This window comes from Natator depressus, chromosome 16, assembly GCF_965152275.1.
Source record: "Natator depressus isolate rNatDep1 chromosome 16, rNatDep2.hap1, whole genome shotgun sequence".
Classification (NCBI taxonomy): domain Eukaryota; kingdom Metazoa; phylum Chordata; order Testudines; family Cheloniidae; genus Natator; species Natator depressus.
Genome location: NC_134249.1, coordinates 2,023,273 through 2,042,577, shown reverse-complemented (window position 1 = coordinate 2,042,577; position 19,305 = coordinate 2,023,273). Strand labels below are relative to the sequence as shown.

At 46.9% G+C, this 19,305-nt stretch overlaps 1 protein-coding gene across 2 annotated transcripts in view; it reads right to left on the bottom strand.

The window, feature by feature from the left end:
- Positions 1 to 19,305, bottom strand: part of PNPLA7 (patatin like domain 7, lysophospholipase) — a 400,735-nt gene that overhangs the window by 213,077 nt on the left and 168,353 nt on the right. For both annotated transcript variants that reach the window (XM_074973884.1, XM_074973883.1), the window contains exons 18-19: positions 13,459 to 13,590; positions 11,966 to 12,089 (exon numbers count right to left, since the gene is read on the bottom strand). In XM_074973884.1, coding sequence (XP_074829985.1) covers positions 11,966 to 12,089; positions 13,459 to 13,590 — 256 coding nt within the window. The remainder of the gene's footprint in view (positions 1 to 11,965; positions 12,090 to 13,458; positions 13,591 to 19,305) is intronic.

The following is a 19,305-nucleotide window of genomic DNA, read 5'->3' as shown; positions in this document are numbered from 1 at the left end:
GTTGAACTGCATTTCTAAAGACTACAAGATTTAAAACAGACTAGATTATTCATAATTTCTAGAGTGTAAAATGAAATTCACTGCATAGCAGATCTGGCTCACTGCAGCATTTGCTGTTTTAATTTAATCTCCACTGTAATTAATCACTGGTTCTCAGTGTGGTTAATGAGAGTGTGGCTGCAGAAATGTGCTTGTGCAGGTTTTGCTATATGGTTTACTTAAAAGATATTTTATTTCCTCTTTGTGGGGAGTAAAAACTGTAGCAAGAGCTGGGTTTCTTTTCCATAGATAGTCACATGCAAGAGAACATGTGCAGAACTTTCCTGGACCTGAAGCATGTTCACCTTTTCATTAATAAAACATTTAAGGAAGCCTTCTGGATTTTCACCAAGATTTTCAGAGGCAGGTAACCACAGGTAAATCTACAGTTTGGTACTTAGGAGCCTAGACAAGTGGCGTGGATTTTCAAAAGTGCTGTGCACTCAGTTGCTCTGATTAACTTCTACAGGTTCTTGTCATAGGGTAGCTGGTCTCCTAGAGTCTTAGACTGAGCCCCGTGTCCCGTGACTGGAACACGTGAGCCCAATCCAGCTAATTAAAGAGAGCAGGGCTATAAAGGGCCATTAGTAGGCAGCTGGAAGAAAAGGACTCTCGGGTGGGAGGGATAGCTCAGTGGTTTGAGCATTGGCCTGCTAAACCCAGGGTTGTGAGTTCAATCCTTGAGGGGGCCATGAGGGGGCCATTTAGGGATCGGGGCAAAAATTGGGGATTGGCGCCTGCTTTGAGCAGGGGGTTGGACTAGATGACCTCCTGAGGTCCCTTCCAACCCTGATAATCTATGATTCTATGAGATGGCCCTGGAGCAAGGGGGCCAGGACTCAAGGAAGCAACCACGTGCCTGCAGCTTTTAGAGGGGAGCAGAGATGGAGGAGGCAAGGAAGCTGCTAGGAGCTGGAGAGCTGAGACCCTGGGAGGGGTGGCCCTGAAGCAGAGGTGGGCAAACTACGGCCCGAGGGACCGTCCTTGCCCCGCCCTTGAGCTCCTGGCTGGGGAGGCTAGTCCCCAGCCCCTCCTCTGCTATACCCCCCTCCCCCGCAGCCTCCGCTCGCCCTGTGCACAGCACAGCTGGCTCCGTCCCGGCAGCGGGGCTGCGAGCTCCTGCTGCTCTGAGTGGCATGGTAGGGGCGGCAGGGGTTTGGATAAGGGGTAGGAGATCCCAGGTGGCAGTCAGGGGACAGGGATTGGGGGCAGTTGGATGGGGCGAAGGTTCTGGGAATGGGGGGGCTGGATAGGGCCCGTCAGGGGGCGGAGGTGTGGCTAGGGGTCGGGGGGGGGCAGTCAGGGGACGGGGGGATGGATAGCAGATGGGGTCCCGGCGGGGGGCAGATTGGGGTGGGGGGGTCCTGGGAGCAGGCAGTCAGGGGGCAAGGATCAGGGGGGTTGGATGGGTCGGGTGTTCTGAGGGGGGCAGTCAGGGGATGAGAAGTGGGAGGGGCGAATAGGGGGCAGGGGCCAGGCTGTTCGGGGGGCACAGCCTTCCCTACCCGGCCCTCTATACAGTTTTGCACCCCGATGTGGCCCTCAGGCCAAAAAGCATGCCCACCCCTGCCCTGAAGCCTAGGGAAAAGGTATTGACTTAAGACTGTGCTATGTTTATTTAAAAAAATAAACTTCCTTGACTGGGCCTGGGCAGGACAGCACATGCCTGGAACTGGGCTGCAGCGGCCCCCCCAGTGACAGAACTACTCGATATTCAGCCCTTTTGTGGGCCTAACATAGGAACCGACTTGGAAAATTGTGTCTGTTTACTGAAGTACAGAAAGAAATGGTTACTCTCTCATGCAGTGACTGTGGTTTTTCAAGATATGTGTTCCTATGGGTACTCCACTCTAGATGCTCTAGCGCCCCCTACACTCTTGATCAGAGATTTCTCATAACCATGTCCGTTTGGCCTGCACTTGCAGTCTGTCTGCAGTCCAGTCTGTCTTGTGCCGTTGTCATATAACACTGCACGCGCGAACTGCCCTCAGTTCCTTCTCTACTACAAAGCTCCACAACTGAGAACTCCAAAGCAAAGGGGAAGAAGGGCAGGTAGTGGAGCATGCATAGGGACACACAATTCAAAAAACCACAGTTACTACATAGGATCAGTAACCATTACTACTACTTTGAGCAGCGTCCCTACAGGTGCTACAGTCTAGGTGACTACCAAGCAGCACTCTTTAAGGCAGAGGAGGCTTCGGAGTAAAGTCCAGTACCGAGGAAAGTCCAGCTGAGCCAAACACAGTATCAGAAGCAAAACTGAGTTATAGCATCGTGTTCGGTGAACATACATATAGATGCCCAAGTAACAGCTTTACAGATCTCAATAATGGCCACGCTCTCGGGGAAGGCCATAGAAGTGGCAATGGAACTTGTAGAATGAGCACTTATTTAAAGGCGATTGAATACTGCAATATTTGTAGCAAGAGTTAATGCAGGTTGATAACCACTTGGAACGCCTCTGGTTAGAGGCTGCAGACTCTTTTGCTTTATCTGCTAGCGAAACTGACTATGGGTCTTTCTGAAGGACTTTGTCCTATCCAGATAGAAGGCCAGGGCTTTCCTAACATCAAGGGTGTGTAGCAGTGCCTCCTGGTTATCTAGCTGCAGTGTGGGGTGGAAGACAGGCAGGTAAATGGGCTGGTTGACATGAAACTCAGAACAAACCTTTAGTAAGGTATTTCCAGTAGAGACAGGGAAGTGTTAGTACCACTATACAAGGCAGTGGTAAGACCTCATCTGTAATACTGTGTGCTATTCTGCTCTCCCACATTTAAGAAAAATGAACTCAAACTGGAACAGGTACAGAGAAGGGCTACTAGGATTGTCTAGGAATGGAAAACCTACCTACTAGAGGAGATTTAAAGAGCTTGGATTGTTTAACCTAACCAAAAGAAGGCTGAGGGCAGATATGATTTCTCTCTATAAATACATCAGAGGGATAAACACCAGGGAGGGAGAGGAGTTATTTAAGTGCCGATGTGGACATAAGAACAAGTTTAGACTTGAAATTAGATCAAGGATTCTAACCATCAGAAGAGCGTAGTTCTGGAACAGCCTCCCAAGGGGAGCAGTAGGAGCAAAAAACCTAACTGGCTTCAAGACTGAGCTTGATAAGTTTATGGAGGGGAGGGGATGATGAGACTGCCTACAATGGCATCTAGCCGATCTGTGACTGCTAGCAGCAAATATCTCCAACGGCCAGAGATGGGACACTAGATGGGGAGGGCTTTGAGTTACTACAGAGAATTCTTTACCATGTGCCTGGCTGGTGGGTCTTGCTCACATACTCAGGGTCTAACTCATCACCATATTTGGGGTCAGGAAGGAATTTCCCCCCGGGTCAGATTGGCAGACCCCGCCGGGGGGGGGGGGTTGCCTTCCTCTACAGCATGTGACATGGGTCACTTGCAGGTTTAAACTAGTGTAAATGGTGGATTCTCTGTCACTTGAAGTCTTTACATCATAATTTGAGGACTTCAGTAACTCAGCCAGAGGTTAGGGGTCTATCACAGGAGTGGGTGGGTGAGGTTCTGTGGCGCGTGCAGGAAGTCAGACTAGATGATCATGATGGTCCCTTCTGGCCCTGAAGTCTATAAGTAAGTATTTGGGGTGGGACTGTAGCATGACTTTTTCCTTAAAAAAATACTGTCATCAGGGCCCCTATTTCTCCAACCCATTGCGCCAACATGGTTATCAGAAATGCAGTTTTCATTGGCAAATGGAGCAGTGAGCAGGTAGCCATCATTTCAAACGGGGGGGGGGGGGGGGAGTCTTGTGAGCATTTAAGGACCAGACTGAAGTCCCATACTGGAGTAGGGCCTTGGACTAGTGGATAGAGGCTCCCAAGCCCTCTGAGGAATCTCACTGTGGTTGGGTGGGCAAAGACAGAATAACCCTCTAAGAGGGGGATGGGAAACCATGAGGGCTGCCAGATGGATTCTTGCAGAGCTCATCAAGAGTTCCAAGCTTTTTAGAGTTAGAATCATAGAATATTAGGGTTGGAAGAGACCTCAGGAGGTCATCTAGTCCAATCCCCTGCTCAAAGCAGGACCAACACCAACTAAATCATCCCAGCCAGGGTTTTGTCAAGCCTGAGCTTAAAAATCTCTAAGGATGGAAGTTCCATCACCTCCCTAGGTAACCTATTCCAGTGCTTCATCACCCTCCTAGTGAAATGGTTTTTCCTAATATCCAACCTAGACCTCCCCCACTGCAACTTGAGACCATTGCTCCTTGTTCTGGCATCTGCCACCACTGAGAACAGACGAGTTCCCTCCTTTTTGGAACCCCCCTTCAGGTAGTTGAAGGCTGCTATCAAAGTCCCCCTCACTCTTTTAGAGTTAGGTTGTAGTCCAGTATATCCAGTAGTGACGAGGCCATTGGTGGATCTTCCCACCACCCTGGGAGCAGAGATGAGGAGCAGTGTGAAGAGTGATCAGAGAAAAAACAGCCAGTTGCATCAGATAAGGAAACCACATTTGCCTGGGCCAGGTCAAAAATATTAGGATGACTCTGGCTTTGTCTTTATTTTGAGCGTAATTTTGGCTATTAGCGGAGAAATGCATACAAGAGAGTTGATGACCAATGAAAGTGAAAACAGTTGCCCAGGGATTGATGACCTAATCTGCCACTTGTGCAAAACTGGGTAAATTTCTTATTTAACTCTGTGGCAAACATGTCTATTGGAGGGGTGCCCCATTGAGGGAATATGCTGGGGTCTCTTTCCCACCCAGGATATTTTCTGTCTTATTATCTATCCCTTTCTTAATGATTTCCAACATTCTGTTCGCTTTTTTGACTGCCGCTGTAAATGGCCAAAATCCATTAATGTGTATGTAAGATCTTGGCCATAGTCTCTGTTAAGAACTTTTCACATAGGCCCAAATTCCACAGCTTGGTCTGGGGCCTAGCTAACAATGAACAATATATGGCTAACAAAAACAGGAGACAACTTTGTTTCAACTAAATAAGCGGAGTCAGCAGAACTCCAGATGGGGAGTAGTAACTGGGTGTTCTTATCATGAGTTACAGACACACAAAGCACTGAGTAGGGCCTCAAAGTGTACTCCCGGTACAGGAAGGAGATAGTGAACACCCTCCTCAAATGCCTACTAGAGTTAAGGGAGAGGCCCAACGTGTCAGTATGAGATATGACATCCTCCCCCTTCACAGATGTATCCTCCTTCACAGATGCCAACCCTAGTTCTCAGAAACACAATAGTGAACCCTAAAAACAATTTCTATTGCCATGTACTTTTCAATGTCTTTTTGCTTTACCCCCCCCGCCCCAGGAATGTACCTGTTGGCCAACCGGAAGAGCTACCTCATTCCTATGGACCCCAAAATCAGGATTCAACCTACAAATTTCAATAGGAATAGGTTTCAGAGTAACAGCCGTGTTAGTCTGTATTCGTAAAAAGAAAAAAGAAAAGGAGTACTTGTGGCACCTTAGAGACTAACCAGTTTATCTGAGCATGAGCTTTCGTGAGCTACAGCTCACTTCATCGGATGCATAGCATATCGTGGAAACTGCAGAAGACATTATATACACACAGAGACCATGAAACAAAACTTCCTCCCACCCCACTCTCCTGCTGGTAACAGCTTATCTAAAGTGATCATCAAGTAGGGCCATTTCCAGCACAAATCCAGGTTTTCTCACCCTTCCCCCCCCCCACACACACACACATACAAACTCACTCTCCTGCTGGTAAGAGCCCACAGGGTCTCTGTGTGTATATAATGTCTTCTGCAGTTTCCACGATATGCTATGCATCCGATGAAGTGAGCTGTAGCTCACGAAAGCTCATGCTCAAATAAACTGGTTAGTCTCTAAGGTGCCACAAGTCCTCCTTTTCTTTTTTCTTAATAGGAATAGTTTGAGAGAAACACCTGTGTATTAGCAACATGTTAACCTCAGCCATGGGCGGAGCCATTATGTAATCTTGTAGACTACTGGCTTATTGTGCTAATCTTGTCTTGCTGCTAGAACCTATCCAGGGGCTCGGGAACTCCCCCCCCTTCACTTCTCTCCGCCCATGAGCACCCTATAAAATCTATCGTAATCAATTGTTTAGCAGTGTCTCACTGAGCCTAATAAGCGAAGTGACACTCCGCCAGTGCTATGGTAATAAACCCTCGTGCTTGACTCTACACAGTGTCCATTTCTGTTCCTTCACACTGCACACTGAGTGGATGTTTTCAGAGAACTATCCTGGTGACTTATTACTGTTTAGTTTATCAATTTGTTCCAAAACCTCCTCTAATGACACCTCAATCTGGGACAGTTCCTCAGATTTGTGACCTAGAAAGAATGGCTCACGTTTGGGAACCTCCCTCACATCCTCAGCCATGAAGACCGATGAAAAGAATCCATTTAGTTTCTCTGCAAAGGTCTTATCGTCCTTGAGTGCTCCTTTAGCATCTCGACCATCTAGTGTCCCCACTGATTGTTTAGCAGGCTTCCTGCTTCTGATGTACTTGGAAAAATGTTTGCTGTTACTTTTTGAGTCTTTGGCAAGCTTTCTTCAGCTTCTTTTTTGGCCTTCCTAATTATATTTTTGCACTTCACTTGCCAGAGTTTATGCTCCTTTCTGTTTTCTTCAATAGGATTTAACTTCCACTTTTTAAAGGATGCCTTTTTGTCTCTCGCTGTTTCTTTTACTTTGTTGTTTAGCCACAGTGGCACGTTTTTGGTTCTCTTACTATATTTTTTTAATTTGGGGTATATATTTAAGTTGAGTCTCTATTATGGTGTCTTTTAAAAGTTTCCATGCCGCTTGCAGGGATTTCACTTTTGGCACTGTACCTTTTAATTTTTGTTTAACTAACTTAATCATTTTTGTGTACTCCCTCTGTCATAAATATAAAGGGAAGGGTAACAACTTTTATGTATGCAGTAACACCAAATCCCTCCTGGCCAGAGGTACAGAGTCACTTAACTGTAAGGGGTTAATCAGTTCAATTAACCTAGCTGGCACCTGACCAGAAGGACCAATGGGGAAAGAAGATACTTTCAAATCTGGGGGGAAGGTTTTGTTTGTGCTCTCTTTCTCTTTCTCCTGAGAGGGAACCAAAAACAGAGACCAAGCAGGTAACCCAGCTCCTAAAAAGATCCTGAAATGATACATCTAAAATTACAGACATTGTAAGTAATAGCAAGGAAATACATTAGATTATCTTTTGTTTTAGCTTGTGAATTTTCCCTATGCTAAGAGGTAATTTTATTCCTGTTTTGTAACTGGGAAGCAGAGTCAGAGGGGAATCCTCTATGTTTTAAATCTTTTTATTTACCTTGTAAAGTTATCTTCCATCCTAATTTTGCAGGTGTGATTTTTACTTTTTTTTTTTTTTTTTTTAAATAAAATTCTTCTTTCAAGAACCTGATTGATTTTCAGTGTCCTAAAAACCAGGGATTTGGTCTGTCCTCAGTTTGTTAACATATTAGTTGATATATTATTCTCAAGCCTCCCTAGGAAAGAGGGTGAAGGGGCTCAGGGGGATATTTGGGGGGAGGCGGGGATAGGGCTCCAATTGGCCCCTCCCTGAACGTTTGTTTAAATCACTTTGTGGTGGGAGTAATACCATCCCAAGGACAAGGAAAGGAATTTGTGCCTTGGGGAAGTTTTTAACCTAAGCTGGTGGAATATAAGCTTAGGGGGTCTTTCATGCGGGTCCCCACATCGGTACCCCAGAGTGGGGAGGGAACCGACACCCTCTTTCTGAAATTAAATGCTACAGTGTTGGGCTGCTGTGGTGTTTTTTCCCACCCTAGGGATGTTACATTTATTTATATTATGGTCACTATTACCAAGCGGTCCAGCTATATTCACCGGTTGGACCAGATCCTGTGCTCCACTTCGGACTAAATCAAGAATTGCCTCTCCTCTTGTGGGTTCCAGGCTAGTTGCTCCAAGAAGCAGTCATTTAAGGTGTCAAGAAACTTTCTGCATCCTGTCCTGATAGCCTCTCTAATCTCCCTGAGCATTTCACAGTCACTATCACCATCCTGGTCAGGTGGTTGGTAATATATCCCTACTGCTATATTATTCGACCATGGAATTACTATCCATAGAGATTCTATGGTATAGCTTTCAGAGTAACAGCCATGTTAGTCTGTATTCGCAAAAAGAAAAGGAGTACTTGTGGCACCTTAGAGACTAACCAATTTATTTGAGCATAAGCTTTCGTGAGCTACAGACTTGAAAAAGTCCTGGCTGGGATGATTTAGTTGGGGTTGGTCCTGCTTTGAGCAGGGGATTGGACTAGATGACCTGCTGAGGTCTCTTCCAACCCTGATATTCTATGACCTGCAGCTGCCACCAGGGCGATGGTGTAGTGAGACGTGAAGATGTGAATGGAGCACCACGTTACTGTGTGGCAGATGTCTTTCAACGGTACATCTGCAAAGCAGTCAGATGTAGCTGCGAGGCTCGCGTATACCATGACTCCAGCCAGTGGAGGGATGTCAGCATGTGTGTAATATTTATGGATGCACCCAGAGATCAAATTGGAGACTCACTGCAAGGAAAGGGCTTGTCCTTTGCTACGGCAAAGGCAATAAAGAGTCTTGACGATACTTGAAAGGCATGGGTGCATTGTTGGTAGCACATCAGCGTACATCAGACGTTGAGAGAATGTAGTGTTCTGTCCACATGAGAGGCATGGGGTTCAAGATAGAAGACCGGAAGGTGAATGCACTGATTCAGGTGGGATTCTGACACCACCTTCAGGAGGAATTTTGGGTGCAGCCGCAGCTAAACATTATCTTTGTGGAAGACTGGGGGGCGGGGGTTGTCAGCTTTATGGCTGCCAGTTCACTGACCCGTCTTGCCAAGATAATGGCGACTAAGAAGATTACCTTCATGGAGAGGTGGGAGAGAGAGCATGTGGCAATGGGCTCGAAGGATGGTTTTGTGAGTGTGGCGCTATCTAAGTTAAAGGTCCCAGGAAGCTGGGGGTTTGAGCACCGGTGGGCAGGAATGCTTTGCAAATGCTGCAGTGGGTGGCGACACGCAATACAAGCAGTGTTGGTGCTTGTTGCTCACTGAAAATAAATGCAGGCAGGATGCACAGTTCTTGAACCCAGGCTGACAGGGCACCGTCCCCAGATGGGGATGGGAGGAGAGCTGTCCCCCAAACAGAGAAAAAACTAAACTAACTCTATGAACTGCAAGGAAAAACATCCATCAAGATAAAAAGACAACTATTTTCAACTATGTACAGATGAAAGGGCAAAGAGTACTCTCTTAGTGGAGCTACAAGTAAGGAGGAACCGGGGTTCCGACTCCAGCCATGCGGCAGTAAGAGGGAACTGGAGTGGCATCAACCCGCATGGCCTATTATAGCCTCAGCTGCAAACACGCTGGGGAGGGGAACACATCACACACATGCAGGTCAAAGGGCACTGCTATAAAAACCTTCCGGCTCCAGCACATGGCATGCATGCGCATCCACATTTGGAATCCATATGGGAATCATGTAGTGGGGCGGTCACCTCGCTCCGGCTCAGTAAAGGTTAAAAGCCAGCCCTTGGAGAGGGCTGGGACTGGAAGCCAATCAGAGAAGGCTGGGATGCAGCCAACCAGGGCCAGGCTGGACCTTATAAAAGGGCTGCAGGACCAGAAGGCAGCCAGTCTCTCTCCAGCCTTGCAGAGAGAAAGACTGGCTGCCTGCAAGCAGAACAGGGTACCTCGGACAGAGCAGTGCTGGGAGGAGTAGGAGAAGCTGAGGAGCTCCAGCCTGACAACTCCCAGGCTGAGGCATTGCTTCCAAGGCCTGAGGAGATCCTGGGGCTGTGGGGAAATAGCCAGAGAAGGAAGAGACAGCAGGTCCAACCCCCTGGCTCATGATGAGTGGCCACTTCAGACTGCAGTTTGCCCGAGGGAAAGGGTTAGATGAAGACTGGCAGTGGATCGCTGAGGCGAGGTGGGCTTAGGGGACCAGGGTTCCCCAGGGAGGGGAGGAACCCAAATGTGGGAGCACTGCTGTGGGGCAGTACGTAGGAGAAGGGGCACCGCAGGCCAGTGAGGGATGTGGGGTCAGTGGTGGAGATTAACAGGAAGCAAGTACCAGTAGAGATACACTGGCCAGAAGGAGGCGCTCCGAGGCTGGAATCAAGCTAATTCATGTACGACTAGCAGGAGGCACCGCAGCGGTGAATGTGTGCCATGTTACAAACCATCACTCGAAGAGGAATATATGCTTTTGCCATCTCCAGGATGGATGAAAACAAGCTTCACCGCGATCTCCCAAAGGAAAAAAGATTTGACAGAGTGCTTAGTGGAAAAGGTTGCCACATACATGACATGTAACACTGTGAGTTGGCATCATGCCTTCATCAGATAAAGTCTTGAAGTCAACAGCACTGTTGAGCCAAAAGTAACGCTGCTCTCAGTGATCATCAAGTATTGCAATTCCAGAGGTGGGGGTCACAGGCATTGTAGCAAGACCTCCACCAACTTCTGTTCTCTCTCTCTTTCTGACTCTGCACTTACTGCTGGAACTCCATAACCTCACTGCAGCTACCCATGCTGTCTAGGGGGGATCCAGTAGGGGCGACCACCAAGCACAGTCTACGGGGCTCCGGCAGATATGTCTGAGGAGCGTAGGCCTCCCAGCCTAAGGAGGGGGAATACTGCCACCCAGGGGTGGGATGGTAAGGGGACGTGGCCTGCCCAACTCCATCACGTCCCAGCCCAGGTCCCTAACAGTGGCACAGTGGTTCACCACTGGGTAAGTGGGGATCTGCCCGCAACACGCTGATCCTGTATCAGACCAGCTCTCGACCAGACAGTTTCCCTGAGCTGCTTCCTACTCTGCCTCTTGGGTGTACCTGCAGCCAGGAGGCATCCTCAGTCTCCCTGGGATATATCGCCCAGGGTAGCAGTAGCAGCTACTCAGCATCAGGAGTGGCAGGGCTCTCTGGGAGCTCATGCAGGCCCTCGGGGAAGCCGTGGTTCTCCTCAGCATCCCGCTCCAGCAGCAGAAAAGAAATGTCTGTCTCCCTTGGCGGCTCCCTCTCAACTGAGCTGCTGGGCCAGCCCTTTATACTTCCTCTTCCAGTCCCGCCCTCTGTTCTGGTATGCAGGTCATGGTCATCCTGGCTCCGCCCACCAGGCAGCTTGCGGCGTTCCCTCCGCATCCACCTCTGAGGAAGGCCACACCTCCTCGCTACACTATACTTTGCAACAAGTGTTTCCCACCTGCAGTCCCAATACCCACTAGGTTATTTTCATTAACCTGCTGCCTGCATGCTGCCGCTATTGCCTTTAACTAGTGCAAATAAGATGTTGTAATATCATTTGATCGTTCTGTGTCTCAACGGAGCTCCCATTTGGCAGGCCTCCTAATGGAATGTTGCATTAGCACATCTATTTATAGACCCAACTGTTAGTCCTCAACAGCCCGAACAAACAGGAGAGGGTTTGAATTGAAGCCTCAGCACTCAGAGGGCCCCTTGGTTTACGTTTAAGATAGGCAAAGTGCCTGCACTGCTTTGCTGGACGTCCTTTTCATATTTTAACCTGGGTACTAAGCGCAAGCAATGAACAGAGGCATGTGGGAGAGAAAGCAGTCTGACGTGAATATACGCTAACATCAAACCAGCTCTTTCAATTCCAAATGACACTGATTTAAAGAAATCGGCACAGTGCACGCGCCGTACCCTTTACGCTGTCAGAAGCAAAACAGGATAGTAGCAAATTGAAAAGACTATGAGCAGCCTACACATGTACTATCCTGCCACAGAGCTTGCTGGTAGCAGCAGCTTCCTCCCTTTCAAACAGCTGACAGCCTCACTCGCACAAGCCAGGACCAGCAAGCTGTTATGATCAGACCTATTAACGCATTTGTTTGTTTTGTTCAGAAAGCCAGAATTTTCTAGAAAGTTTAGCAAGTAAATTCTAAAGCTGGTTCTTACCACCCCGATTAGGTCTCCTCGCCCATATTCACCAGTCAGTTGTTTTTTCCCATCATCCATCCTAATGACAGAACGAAGTCGCCCATTCAGCACAATGTATGTGCAGTCTGACTTGTCCCCCTGCCTGGGAGAGAACAATCCATACTATGAATTAGCGGGGTGTCTGTGCTCAGCAAATGCACTCAAAAAAAACAATTAACTAATCAGCTCTATGTAAACCTCTCCACCATCCCTTAGTAGCTCTGCTCTCTGCAGAGATGAGAGTAAAAACATTTACTGAACAATTAAAAAAAAACCAACCTAATCACAGATTTGTCAAATGCAATTAGCAAACACCTTTCATCTTTTACTATATATAATCAACAACTGGTTGGTTTTAGGTCACCAGGCAGACAGCTGGAATTTGAACATTCCCTAGCAAAGCAAACAGGCTTCAGGAAAATCGTTGAACTCTGGGAATAGGGCAATTGTGCAGAGAGAAAAGAGAATAAACTGTGTGGGTGAGTTGCTTGACTCAAACCTCAGCCTCCTCTTCTGGTGGGAGAGCCTATGCACGGTGTGAGGCTGTAGCCTTTGCCTGGGTTCAAGCCCAACTGTAGATATGGCAGAACGCTGTTTGGCATTCAGGTCTCCAGCACAATGAAGGATACAAGCCGGGCTTAAAACTTTGATATTGGAACCAATACTAGGGCATAGCCTGGCCATATGATTTAAAACAAATTTCCCCAGCGACACACGATGTTTTCATGCACTGACCAAGTATCTGAGATTTCTATTAGTAATGACATTGCAAAAGCTTGAATCTACAAAAAACCAGAATTACAGTTACCTGCTATTTCTACTAATTGCAAATCAGAGCTTTGTCCTCCCAGCTGTTGCTTTCATGCAGTGGATCAAATTTATACCACAGCTAACTCTATAAATCTAATGGAGCTATCCAAGGAGGAATCTGGCCCAGTACATATATTAAGTGCTGTAAAGTCAGTTTTAATTTACTGTTAGGCAAACCTGAGTTCCCTTTCAGTTGGTTTATTTCAGACTGTAAGCTCCTTGAGGCAGACACGAGTTTTTATCCTCTGCACACACGGAAGACTTTACTGGCAAACAAAACCTGTCTATATGAATTGTTATTGTCCTAGTTATCTATGTGTTATCTGTTCTGCTACATCAGAAAGGTACCAAAGAATTTAAACCAAGGCAGCATGCAGGGATTTAGCATCCCATTCTCATTAATGTAAATGAAAACCACGAGGCTGAAAAGTCTTTAAATACTATGCTGATGGGCACAAGAGAAACCCCTCAAAAGGCAGACAGATGAACCCTTCATACACTTGTTGATGAGCGTGCCCCAGCGAGCAAGCAGCGTGACTCCATGGGGGATGACAGTTAGGTAAAGCACTCTTATTTATTTGTGTATGACTTTGAAACCTTTGATATCATTCCAGCGGGGGTATTGGAACTTACAAAACATGGGCATTTTGCTCACATCTCACCTGTAAACAGCTCGTCCAGCCTCCACTTCCATCCAGTCCAAGGCAAAGTCAATCTGCCTCACAAATGAGGACATCCTCTTTACAACACTGTGGGCCACACCCAGCACTACACTTGGCTGCACCCGCATTATCCTAGAAGAGAAACAAACACAAAGCCACCTAAACACTTCACTCAGACAGAAACCAACACAGACACCTTCCCCAGAGCAAACCACAGCCGCTGCAGGTGCAACGCAGGGCTTCACAACGAGAATCAGGTTAATGGGTTTTCACTTTAGAAATGGAATAAAAATACAATCTACATAACTACTGCTCCCTTGGTGCCCAAGACTCCAGTTTTCCATGGTACATTATGCACTGGCCTCCCCCCTCACCCACCCACCCACCCGCAGTGAAGTGTTTAAGGAGATTCTCTCTCTTTACAGAGAGCGGCACACTACTGCATTTTTACAAATCTCACCCCCTTGTGCACTTGGACGTGCCGTGTAGACAAGCCCTGAGAGTCTTACTAGGTTTGGCAGTTGACCATGATCTTAAAAATAAAATTAAAAAGACAGAGACCTGCACCCTGGATGACACAGTGCTCGCTATTGGAATTTCAGTGGCTTTAAGTGGTAATTAAAGCCCATACACTCACAAATTGACCTTGAGGGCAAAAAAGTTAGCCATACACAGAAGGAGTGGGATAACAGCTAGTTCCATCAGACCCTGACAAAGTAGCATACCTCTACAATGTCCCTGACTTTGGGAATGGCTGCACTGCAGCTAGGAGTGAGCCGGGAAAACAGACTTGTGAAGCAGGGCTTGAGCTAGCATGCCACAAATAACAGTATATGTTGTGGCTTCTGCTGGAGTTCAGGTTCTCAAATCTAGCTGGTCAGATGGGCTTCAAAGCCCAAGCCCCAGCCCACGCCATAATGTCTACACTGCTATTATTAACGAGCTAGGCTGAGCCCTGCTAATGCAGGAGAGCTGGCTGTATTTCAAGGAATCCTTGTTGAGGTTACAGGGACAAACCATCCCGATGAGTCGAAAGAATAGTAAACATGGCAAGCGACCAGCTTGGCTTAATGGTGAAATCCTAGCGGATCTTAAACATAAAAAAGAAGCTTACAAGAAGTGGAAGGTTGGACATATGACCAGGGAAGAGTATAAAAATATTGCTCGGGCATGTAGGAAAGATATCAGGAGGGCCAAATCGCACCTGGAGCTGCAGCTAGCAAGAGATGTCAAGAGTAACAAGAAGGGTTTCTTCAGGTATGTTGGCAACAAGAAGAAAGCCAAGGAAAGTGTGGGCCCCTTACTGAATGAGGGAGGCAACCTAGTGACAGAGGATGTGGAAAAAGCTAATGTGCTCAATGCTTTTTTTGCCTCTGTTTTCACTAACAAGGTCAGCTCCCAGACTGCTGCGCTGGGCATCACAGAATGGGGAAGAGATGGCCAGCCCTCTGTGGAGATAGAGGTGGTTAGGGACTATTTAGAAAAGCTGGACGTGCACAAGTCCATGGGGCCGGACGAGTTACATCCGAGAGTGCTGAAGGAATTGGCGGCTGTGATTGCAGAGCCCTTGGCCATTATCTTTGAAAACTCGTGGCGAACGGGGGAAGTCCCGGATGACTGGAAAAAGGCTAATGTAGTGCCAATCTTTAAAAAAGGGAAGAAGGAGGATCCTGGGAACTACAGGCCAGTCAGCCTCACCTCAGTCCCTGGAAAAATCATGGAGCAGGTCCTCAAAGAATCAATCCTGAAGCACTTACATGAGAGGAAAGTGATCAGGAACAGTCAGCATGGATTCACCAAGGGAAGGTCATGCCTGACTAATCTAATCGCCTTTTATGATGAGATTACTGGTTCTGTGGATGAAGGGAAAGCAGTGGATGTATTGTTTCTTGACTTTAGCAAAGCTTTTGACACGGTCTCCCACAGTATTCTTGTCAGCAAGTTAAGGAAGTATGGGCTAGATGAATGCACTATAAGGTGGGTAGAAAGCTGGCTAGATTGTCGGACTCAACGGGTAGTGATAAATGGCTCCATGTCTAGTTGGCAGCCGGTGTCAAGTGGAGTGCCCCAGGGGTCGGTCCTGGGGCCGGTTTTGTTCAATATCTTCATAAATGATCTGGAGGATGGTGTGGATTGCACTCTCAGCAAATTTGCAGATGATACTAAACTGGGAGGAGTGGTAGATACGCTGGAGGGGAGGGATAGGATACAGAAGGACCTAGACAAATTGGAGGATTGGGCCAAAAGAAATCTGATGAGGTTCAATAAGGATAAGTGCAGGGTCCTGCACTTAGGATGGAAGAATCCAATGCACCGCTACAGACTAGGGACCGAATGGCTAGGCAGCAGTTCTGCGGAAAAGGACCTAGGGGTGACAGTGGACGAGAAGCTGGATATGAGTCAACAGTGTGCCCTTGTTGCCAAGAAGGCCAATGGCATTTTGCGATGTATAAGTAGGGGCATAGCGAGCAGATCGAGGGATGTGATCGTTCCCCTCTATTCGACACTGGTGAGGCCTCATCTGGAGTACTGTGTCCAGTTTTGGGCCCCACACTACAAGAAGGATGTGGATAAATTGGAGAGAGTCCAGCGAAGGGCAACAAAAATGATTAGGGGTCTAGAGCACATGACTTATGAAGAGAGGCTGAGGGAGCTGGGATTGTTTAGTCTGCAGAAGAGAAGAATGAGGGGGGATTTGATAGCTGCTTTCAACTACCTGAAAGGGGGTTCCAAAGAGGATGGCTCTAGACTGTTCTCAATGGTAGCAGATGACAGAACGAGGAGTAATGGTCTCAAGTTGCAATGGGGGAGGTTTAGATTGGATATTAGGAAAAACTTTTTCACTAAGAGGGTGGTGAAACACTGGAATGCGTTACCTAGGGAGGTGGTAGAATCTCCTTCCTTAGAGGTTTTTAAGGTCAGGCTTGACAAAGCCCTGGCTGGGATGATTTAACTGGGAATTGGTCCTGCTTCGAGCAGGGGGTTGGACTAGATGACCTTCTGGGGTCCCTTCCAACCCTGATATTCTATGATTCTATGATTCTAAGTCTGTCTACCCCGACTGGGAGGCTCACTCCCAGCTGCAGCATAGAGAAACCCATTGACTGATATCAGGGATTTTAGATTTAAAGTCCCGCACCTTTCATGCAAACCTGGTGTCTCCTCTTGTCTTTCATGGAAAATTATTCACATTAGAAACAAAGAATCATGAACCTAACATTACAGAAAGTTACTATAACACTAAAGGAAAGATCCCTCTGCATTTTAGGTTTCCTGCATGAATCATTCCTTGGTGTCCCTAATTTTGAGGTTTTAATCACAGGCTTGGGTCTTGGGGGTAGAGATGAATGTGCAGAAGTTCTATGTTTGTGTGTACCCTTAACTCACACACACTTATAGAGTGGGAGAACTAGTCAGAGGGCAAGCGGTGCACCAATACAACAGAGAGAGACAAACTACAATTAGTCTTTGAAAAGCTGGGTGGGCTCCCTGAGCACGTGCGTGGTGCTTAATAGGCTGCTGCGTGGCAGCTTACAGGGAACTTAGGTATGTACCTTCTTTGGTAATCCTGAAACTTGTAACCAGGAAGCTGGTCTCATCACCACCGCCGTTGACACTGGGCGGGCTGCTGCATCAGCGGCATATAGTGCAGTCTTGTGGCGGTTGACGCTATTATCTTCACCACTTTTACAAGACTAAGATAAATTTTGTACAGTGTATGTCTTGTGAGGTATCATTTGAAAAGTCATAATCTGCTGAATATCATTATCCTGTGGAAATATGTGTAGCAACAATATATGTGAAGTTATCAGACTCTGCTGTATGATTGTTACTAAAACATGCTGTCCACAAACCAGAGACAAAGACACACTGGCCCCAGCCAGGTGTCAAAGAGCTATCACCTGCTTAAGCAGCCATTCTCCAGCAGGGGAAAGGTGACAACAAGAACTTTACATTCCATCACAGAGACAATTCAAACCTCATGTCCACAAGAGACTGTTTTGTCACCATGACACAGCAAGGATGTTTCTAGCACAAGAAATTGAATTAAAAAGAGGGGAGGAAAAGGCTTGTCTTCACTCCTCCTCCCATCTCTCTGCTCATGACATCAATGAATACCTGAAGGACACTGAACTAAGGGGGAGGGGTCCCAAGCTGAAAGGAAATTTACCACAGCCTGTGAAATTTACCACAGTGTATGGTGAGGAAAACCTTCGCTTTGAATTCTGTTAGTTTGTTAAGTTAGCCATTAGCTTGCATTTTACGTTTATTTTCTTTTAGAACCAATCCTGACTTTTATGCATCATCACTTTAAATCTATTTTTCTGTAGTAAATAACTTATCTTATTGTTTTATCTTAACCAGTGTGTTTGGATTCAAGTGTGAGAGAACCTCCATTTGGGATAACAAGGCTGGTGCATTATGATTTTCCTTTGATGAAATGACAGACTTTCTGTGAGCTTGTACTGTTCAGAAGGGTACTGAGCAGCACAAAATGCACATTCCTGGGGGAACAAGGCTAGGACTAGGAATTTGCAGGTGACACCCAGTGTGTAATTTATGAGTGACTAGTCATAGTGCTCATGTGTTAAGCTGGGAGTGAATTTGCATGCTGAAGGTTGTGTGAACGGGGCAGGTGTGGTTGTTCTGACAGCAAAGCAGTGTAAAAGGCACCCCAGGCTAGAGAATTAAGGGGACACAGCTGTTCAACAGTCCAGATTGTACCCTGGGTAATGTCACAAGTCTATAGCTCTGTCCTCGCTATTAGCTGACCTTCACTGATGATGGCTTGAAACGGTTCTTTTTGTTCGGTTGGCAGGAAGTCAATAAAGGCACTGTTTCCAATAATTGGTGTGGTCATATTTGGCTATTAGGGCCTGGAAATTTGCAGGGTTGCAGAGGAATACACTTTTCTACTGAATACATCAAACCTTTTCCAATCCTTGTCATAAGCAATAGACTAAGTATGGTGCTGTCTTCCACATGCATTGACTATGAAATTCGATGAGGGGTGTGAAAATAGAAGTCCACATCCTTGGACTTGGACATCATATTTTTTTTTAATCGGCCCTTTTGCATGTCGGTGCTATGGAAGCCAGTGTGTATCAAATAATCTTGGTGGGATCCAAGAGCACTGCACTGACTGGGAGAGCAATCCTTGATGAGGAGGTCATATGCAGTATGTCTAATAATTTGTGATGCAATTCTTTTACCTCTACGAGGGGAATCTAGAGTGTGCTGGTAATCCTCTTAGTGAGGTCCTGAAAGAGTTTGAAATCATCTGACATTGATGGTGGAGGGGGCATCACAGCTTCATCCAGTGAGAATGAAGAGATATTCATTGGAGGAGTCATATCCTCTAGTCTGGCCTCCTGTTCCTCAAAAAAGTTTCTTCTTGAGGTTCTGGGGCTCCAGAAAGAGAGACTGAAGGAGATCGCCTTGCTGTCTCTCTATAGTAGACATGAGAATCTCTAGCCTAGAAGAATAACTTCTGTAGGCTGCCCATGGGTCCCAGTATGGCCACTTAGGTGGGGGAAAAGAAATGGGTGTTGGCACCCATGGGTGTCCATACCAGGTAGGTTGAAGCTCTGAACATGGATGCACTTCGGAAGGCCCTGGGTGTTGTTCAGGTGAGCTTTGGTGCAAGACTAAGGAGAGGTTGTCATTCTCCTGTCTGCCTCTTTGCTGGAGAAAGGTGGAGCCAACGCGGGGGCTGATGGTGACTGTCCTAGTACCAAGGGTGATCCTGGAGACCGAGACGTAGTCGGTACCGGAGCACAGGTACAGAGCAGTGGAAACTCTGGCGTCTCAGTAACAAGAAGGTCTCTGGAGAAACAAAACTCCTGT